The sequence below is a fragment of the Pleuronectes platessa genome, chromosome 4 (genome assembly GCF_947347685.1).
Source record: "Pleuronectes platessa chromosome 4, fPlePla1.1, whole genome shotgun sequence".
Taxonomy (NCBI): Eukaryota; Metazoa; Chordata; class Actinopteri; order Pleuronectiformes; family Pleuronectidae; genus Pleuronectes; species Pleuronectes platessa.
In genome coordinates, this window is record NC_070629.1 from 24,008,524 (window position 1) to 24,016,280 (window position 7,757).

The 7,757-nt window shown below is 41.6% G+C and overlaps 1 protein-coding gene across 1 annotated transcript; it reads left to right on the top strand.

Moving 5' to 3' along the window:
• The first annotated feature begins 502 nt into the window (after positions 1-502).
• LOC128438984 (calsenilin) lies at positions 503-6,334 on the top strand. Its single transcript, XM_053421776.1, has 7 exons — positions 503-778; positions 2,961-3,085; positions 3,207-3,276; positions 3,831-4,009; positions 5,042-5,146; positions 5,278-5,340; positions 5,840-6,334. Exons 1-7 carry the CDS (start codon positions 550-552, stop codon positions 5,885-5,887), a joined length of 819 nt encoding a protein of 272 aa, XP_053277751.1. The 5' UTR covers positions 503-549; the 3' UTR covers positions 5,888-6,334.
• The last annotated feature ends 1,423 nt before the right edge of the window (positions 6,335-7,757 follow it).

A 7,757-nucleotide genomic window follows, 5' to 3' on the forward strand; every position in this document is an offset into this window, starting at 1 on the left:
AAACGTGTTTCTCCTCTGTTTCCTCAGGAGTTCACAGGTTAATGAGATGGGAGATGGAGGGAGGATGTAGAGACGTAGAGGAGCTCAGTCACTCAGTCAGCGCCGACTGGGAAAATGTTGGCTGCGTTTTTGGTCTTTGATGGGATGTTTGTCTTCAGCTAGAGGAATAAGAAACACTGGAGGAATCCCAAAACAAACTTCTACATGTGTGATGTGAGAATCTCCGGCTCTGAACTTGTATTTTCTGTGGATTAAAGCTGCGGTTCCGATTTTTGGAGGGGGATTCTTGCTCTCTCTCTCTCCCTCTCTTTCTCTTTCTCTCTCTTTCTGTCTCTCTTTCTCTCTCTGGAGGTATTAGGATCCACTTGACCTTAATAAAAGACCATCAGACGCCGCTATTCATCTTGGAGAATACCCTTCAGAGCAGGACGAGAACAAGGGGGGGTGGGGGGAGGCAGTCAATTATTAAAAAAAAAGTAGAAGGGGAGAGTAAAATAAGAATACAAGCAAAAAAGATGAGAGAAGATTGAGTCATGATGTTTCAGAGTCATGAAGGATGAACTGAAGGAAAGGAGTAAGACAAATATGCGGAGAAAGTCCAATAATGTAGCAGAAGAAGACGGAAAGACGGGGACCCTGGAAGACCAGATTGAAGAAGAGGGGAAGATGAGTGTGAGGTGGGAGACGGAGGGACTGCAGACAGTTGGGATCGTCTGCCTTGTGATCATGTTCCTCAAACTCATGCACCTGCTGGGCCTGATCGACATCACCGAGACCGGTGAGGCAACTTGGGAGAGGGGAAATGAAGAGGAGGAGGAGGAGGAGGAAGAGGATGAGATGGAGCGAGGAGGCTGGAGAGAAATGTTTTACTTTAACGATCCAAGCAGGGAGGTGAAATATGTAGCGTAGGAGTAGACGTAGTTGTCAGCTCCTTCTCAAGATGAGACGAGAACTAAGGATGTAAATTATGAGGTCATTTTAGTTCATCAGTCGTGATCATCTCAAAAGATACAATGGAAAAACTAATCACTCATTGCTGCTATATTTGTTTATTGGCACCTGTCCCATACAGGGTATTCGAGAGTCTAAAAAAATCTGTGAATTAATGCATCAGCTGATTTGAAACAAATATCATGAACAATGGTATTTGTCAAGGATCCTTTTCGTGTGCCGGGGCAGCGTCTGCTCAGCTCTTTCTGTAATTCCTTCCTAACGACCAGACATTGGTTAGGGGGGGGGGGTGTAGTGTGTTGCCAACATTGGAGTGCAATTGTGTCATCGGTAATAAAATACCTCAAACTCTATATTCAGCGATCCCCTGCTTTGATTTCTTTTAAATGTTCTTTTCATTTTCTTGGTCAATAAAAGCCATAATCGATTTATCTGCAATTACCATAAATCAGCTGGTGAAACTGGCCGGCTGAGGTTTTGGTCGGGCTCCAACTGGTATGTTGATGCTTTCATAAAAATCTGGATTTATATTGATGTCTTGCTGCGTTAGGAAACAGTGGTGTTCCAGCTATCGATAAAAATACGTGTGAAACTGCAATATTGGAATTGAAATATTAATGTATATTAATTTGTGTCCACTCACTACTGTTTTCTAGAGGTTTATTCTCATGGTCTTACTCATGTTCAGTCATCACATTAGACTGTAGATAAAGATGGACGACAAGACAGCTCGCACAAGTGAAGCCAATGCGTTTTGATCGCCACCTGGTGGCTGGCTGCAGTACATGTAATAAATGCCGCCTCCTCCAAGTTATTAAGGGACAAGCTATGAAGTCACAGTACAGGTTTTTCTCTGAGATGGTTTCTGTCATTTTAGTTTTTATCACTGATGTTTCTTCGAGTGTTAATTTGTCTGTTAAGTTAGATGCTATAAAATCAAGGTGAGATATCATAATTGACAGCTGAGACTGACTTGTGATTGGTCGAGCACATGTATTGACCAAGCTTAATTTCTGGATAGTGCACAGAAGTGGAGACGCATCGTCCATCTTTATTTACAGTCTATGGTCGTCATTAGACAAATAGAGCAAGGTTTGATTTTACTCATCTTCCCAACTTGTCACTCTGTGTAGGACTGAAAACTATTTATTTTTAATGAGCTCTAAATTAATAATCTAATGTCACATATGAGTGAATCAATTCCACCTTCAGTTTGTTGGTTTTTACTTTATGTTTCACAGTATATGATATTTCACTGCTCTGCTGGATGTGTTATCAGAATACCTGAGTTAGGATTACTCAACGCTCGTCATATAATCCTCTGTGTCCGATCTGACTTGTTATCTTTTCTTTTTTTTCTTCCTCTTTCTATCACTCTCCCACTGTTCTCCATGCTCTCTCTTTCACTCCTTCTTGGTGTCAACACTCCTCTTCCTCATCTGTTCTCTCTTGTGTAAAGATGGTGAGTATGGAAACAGGAGAAACCCAAACTATAACTCAGGAAAACTTCCCCCCTCCTTTTGGAATGTTTTCTTCTTATCCCAGTGGTGCAGTGCTTTCTCTTAATGTGTGTGAACTGGTTACCAATGATGCTGCAACACTAAATGGTGATTTCTGCAGAGGCCTTATTTATATTTGTTTATTCTAATTACTTAAAGAACACTACGATGCGTGTTCGGTGACATTTCCGCTATAAAGAAAGTACCTCCTCTTCTGTTTTACTCCCTCGTTTGCCTGCCCTTTGCTCCTTTGAAGCTTTTTATTACATTTCTCTGGAACTTGCACGTTCTCCTCACCTCCTCTATGATAAAATGCCTCCCTGTTGAATGTGTGACCCCACCTCCCTCCCCAAATGTTGACCTGCATCCACACACTCAGTCTGCCCCATCCTCCCTCTTTTTCTCCTCATCTTTCCCTTTATACATCACTTCTCTCTCTCTCTCTCTCTCTCTCTCTCTCTCTCTCTCTCTCTCTCTCTCCCCCCCCCCCCCCCCCCCCCCCCCTCACAGACAGCAGCGACAGTGACTTGGAGCTGTCGACAGTGCGTCACCAGCCGGAGGGGCTGGACCAGCTGCAGGCTCAGACCAAGTTCACCAGGAAGGAACTTCAGTCTCTGTATCGAGGCTTCAAGAATGTACGTCCAGCTGCTTAATTGCTTCCTAGTCTTGATTTCTTAACCACCATCGTTATGCTTTATATAGACTTAAATTATTCTAGTATATAGATCTCGTTTTTTTCCTCCGTCTCTTGAGCAGGAGTGTCCCAGCGGGCTGGTTGATGAGGAGACATTCAAGACCATCTATTCTCAGTTCTTTCCCCAAGGAGGTTAGCAGTTTGAACATCTCTCCTCTCCTCTCTTGTCAGAGACTGCATGGACTTTATCAGGAGATGGCTCTGCTCAAAAAGACACCCTTTCATTATATTTCACTATTTTTACTGATATATTATATATAAGCAGCTTATTAAATAGTTGATGTCTAATTTCAAGATTTGTATATTCAGTTTTTAACATTGAGAAGTCCATTGACAATTCTGGCTATAATTGTGTCCTAAAACTTTATTTATTTTTATTTTATTGAGAGTATTTCAATCTGCTTTCAATTCAAAGGCTCTCTGCAGCATTCAAACAGAACCGTTGTAAAGATACATTATTTATTGGATTTAATTTACAATAAACCTGTTCCAGTGATGGATAATTTGAACATTTGATGGGACTGAAGCAGCCGGGATAAACAACACCAAAATTACCATCATTTTGTAGCAGGCTGTATGATATAATTGTTCTGCAAACACATCCAGATCTGGGTTTATTGGAGAAATTAGAGGGGAAGCCCTATACAGAACACTAAACCCCTCACCCTGACTCCTTTTGTCCACAGACGCAACCACCTATGCTCACTTCCTGTTCAACGCGTTTGACACCGACAGAAACGGTTCTATCCGCTTCGAGGACTTTGTCATCGGCCTCTCAGTGCTGCTCCGAGGTTCAATCACTGAGAAGCTCAACTGGGCCTTTAACCTCTACGACATTAATAAGGACGGCTACGTCACCAAAGAGGTACTGAGAGTGTGATATTGGGATGTGCGGCTTTTTGACAATGAGAAGTGTAATGGAAAATGTTACCATTATAACACACTATATATTATCTCTGCTTATGCATAATATTTCTGCTTGTCTAACTGCCAAGATGACATCAGGGCCACAAATCAGAGACTGTGCTGGTCTCCCACCGCCAAGACCTTGAAGAGGCTTTCAGCCTGTGTCTGGGTCCTGGCCTGGCCAGGAGGCCTTCAGCTTGTATCTTATCACCTGGGATTTTACTATTCACTTAGTTCACACACATAGTTCACATACACACACACGCGCACACACACACGCACAAACGCAGTTCAACTCGTCACACACATCTCATCACTGCATCTGCATAAAAAGAACACACATGCAACTGTTTCTTTGTCATTCCTTCTGCAGAATGCTCTTCTCACGCTGTATGATTGTCTGACTTCCTTGCAAGGAAGAAAGTATACCTAAAAGACTATTATTGTCTAATCTCTATATTTCTGAAGACTCACCAGGTCAAATGTCCATCACAGAAGTTAAAAGAGGACTTGCAGGCAAATTCTACAGGTTTACCTTTATCCTATAAAAGATTGAAGATAATTTCCCGTGCTAGCTTTAATCCACCAAAAAGTCTTGAAGCCAAAGAAGAGTTGAATGAAGGGATTAAACTGATTTGTTAGTTTGTGGCCTCCACCACAATATCAATGCTGACCGTCACATAATGGCTGGCTGGCTCTCTTTCATTGGTAAAAAATCACTGCTGCACGAGCTCCATTAGGCCTCTCCGGACTCCTCTCTCTTTTTCTACATAGCATTCTGGGTAACATCATGTGAAGCGCTCCTGTTTCAGTTCAAAACAAATCCTAATTTAATCTCCATCTGACTGCATCATGCATTCATGGGTGATTCCACGTTTAACCTTGTTTTGTCCATGCTTGTAAAGGGAGTTTCACTCACATAAATCTTATCACATAGCGTGAACAGTGATAAATAGCTCACTTCACTTTGCTTCTGTCGTCTTCTCTTCAGGAGATGCTGGCGATTATGCAATCAATCTATGACATGATGGGGAGATACACCTACCCGTGTGTGCGAGATGAAGCGCCGTCCGAACACGTGGACAAGTTCTTCCAGGTTCGTGTGCACAGTGCTACCTGGCCCCTGCTTAGTCTTTCATCAGAGGAACATTGTGAAGTATCTGAAAACACTCTCACTAACGAGTCTGTTCTTTCTGTCTTTGTGGGTTTCTTTCTTTTTCCCTACAGAAAATGGACAAAAATAGAGATGGTGTCGTGACCATTGAAGAGTTCATTGAGACCTGTCAGAAGGTGACTGGCTAACGAAGTTTGCATGATCTCCTTGTGTCTGTCTTGGTCGTGGCTGCTCCATCCACACACAGTCCTACTTTTGCAATTGAATGTCCTCAAGTTGGCTGGCACATGAATTATCAGAATTTACAGACTGGATGTTTTTTTGTGTTGCACACTATTGCCTTATTACAAAGATGGACACTGATAATCAGATTGATTCACTTAGTTGTGTTAAGTTTATTATGAAGTTCCAGAGGCGCTTCCGTTAAACAGCGTGCTTAATTTGATCCAGAGTAAAAAAAAAATCATTTTAGAAACTTAATTCCTCATTACGTTGCACTGAATGTTACTTTTTAGACACATTTGACATTTTTACAGCCTCAGCTCACTTATTGCTGACTTAAGTCTCCAGGTAGCACGAGGCTACCTTAGCATTTAGAAGTAATTGGTACAGTGTAGAAGTCTAGTGAGTCATCATTATTTACCTGACAAATGTTTGTATCTTTCTTTTTTTCAGGATGAGAACATCATGAACTCCATGCAGCTCTTTGAGAATGTGATATAAGGAATCAAGATGTTTTTGTTTTATTTTTTTCTCCCTCCGCCCTCGTGCACCACCGACCCACAAACACAGCACACCCATGCCCATCAAAACTCCACACGAACGCATGACATCCTGGCGCACGGTGTAGGTGCTGTAAAGTGTTCTCTTTTTCTCATCTTTTAGCTGTTTCTTCCACCGGCATCTGGATAAAAAAAGAACTGTTAGAGACTGAAGAAGAGCTTCCTGGGTCAAATTCCCATCCATTCAGTGGGTTTTTTGAGCTTCTTGTGTTTTTATCGTCAGACAAAAAAGGTCAACAACCAGCCAGGAGGAGAGATACACACCAGGACACAAGCTTTAACACCTCCACACCTTGTCTTTCTCTCTGAAAGACACTCACACACACATTGTTTCTCTGTCATACACACTCACATAGATCAGCTTGAGTTTTCACACTAGATGAAGTGAACATAGAAAAGCACGGGGGGGGGGGGGGGGGGGGGACACAGCAGACAGAAAAAAGAGGAATGAATTAAAAGCATGTTTGTCCTCAAATATGTGATGTGGAGTAAGCTTGCACTACAGTTGAATGACTATGTATTATATGTGCCTGAAATGAAGGGCACTGTAAATACCTGCACCTGATATACCACTGATGGAAACCAGTGTGTATGTATATATGTATAGTGAATAGTTATATATCCTACATTGTATTGGTCTCCTCTGTACTGCAGACGCTGATTGAATAGGACCAGAACTGCAAATCTCTGTGTTAATCAGTTTAACATTGTGTTTAGTGGCAGTTCTTCACAGAATTTAAAATGCGTTATTCAAAGATTTACTATTTTTTTGTATTTTGTCCGATTATTTTTAGCTGGTCCGATGAAGTAAAGTGAGTCTGTGCGATACAGTAAAGACACAGGGCAACTGTTAGAGTGTGATCTTTCCTGCTGAATTAAGGCTTTATCTTGGTTCCTGGGTATCTACGAGCATGCTGACTTTAAGTGCCACAGTATTATGTACAGTACAGTAAGACCCTTTGTGATGTCAGTTCATTAAAGATGCTGTCGAAAGCTGCAACCTCTCCTTTTTCATGTGTCCCTTCTCTACTTCCCTCCGGCACTCGCATGAGAAAGCAGCATAAATGTGGCTGGACAAAGAGTAAGTGATCCAACAAGAGGACAACAGCACAACCAACAACTAAAAACACCAACAATTAGTTGGTTTTTATAAGTGTGAAGGTGTCATAAAGAAGATTTCATTCATACTCAAACTTTCAGGTGACATTACCCTAATCAGGACTCGTCTGAGTGGTGAGTTCCACCAAAGAGACATCTCTCCCCTGTTAGATGATGTCTTTTGAGTGAGGCCCAAAGAGGTCAGGTTATCTCATATTTCACACAAAGCAAAGATTTGAAGAGAAAAACGTGGAGCAGAGCTTTTTATTTTTTTATCTTGTGAATCTTTGGAGGGACCCGACCTCCAGGCTGGGAATCACTAAATTAAAATACCAGACTGTACAGTTTAAACCAGCTGCACGTGGATCAGCTGCAACTGTGAATAAGTTGTCTATGATGATAAACTCATAACACTTTACTTGGGTTCATTACCAAATGCAGTTCAATTTTTTGCTGTGTATGCAAGTGTATGTTTCTTAAATTTTTTTATATATAACAGGATTTTTTACACTTTTCATTACCAAATTTAAGGTTTAACTTAACTTAATTTCACACATTTACTGGTACCGCCAGCCAGGTTACACCAGGATCAATGTTTGGTGCAGCCATTCGTTCAAGCAGTCAGATAAAGGCAGTGCAGCTGAACACACAGCAGATGGCAGTGTTGTGGAATATCTGATCCTATAGACAGAAAGTCAATGAGAAAGACGCTG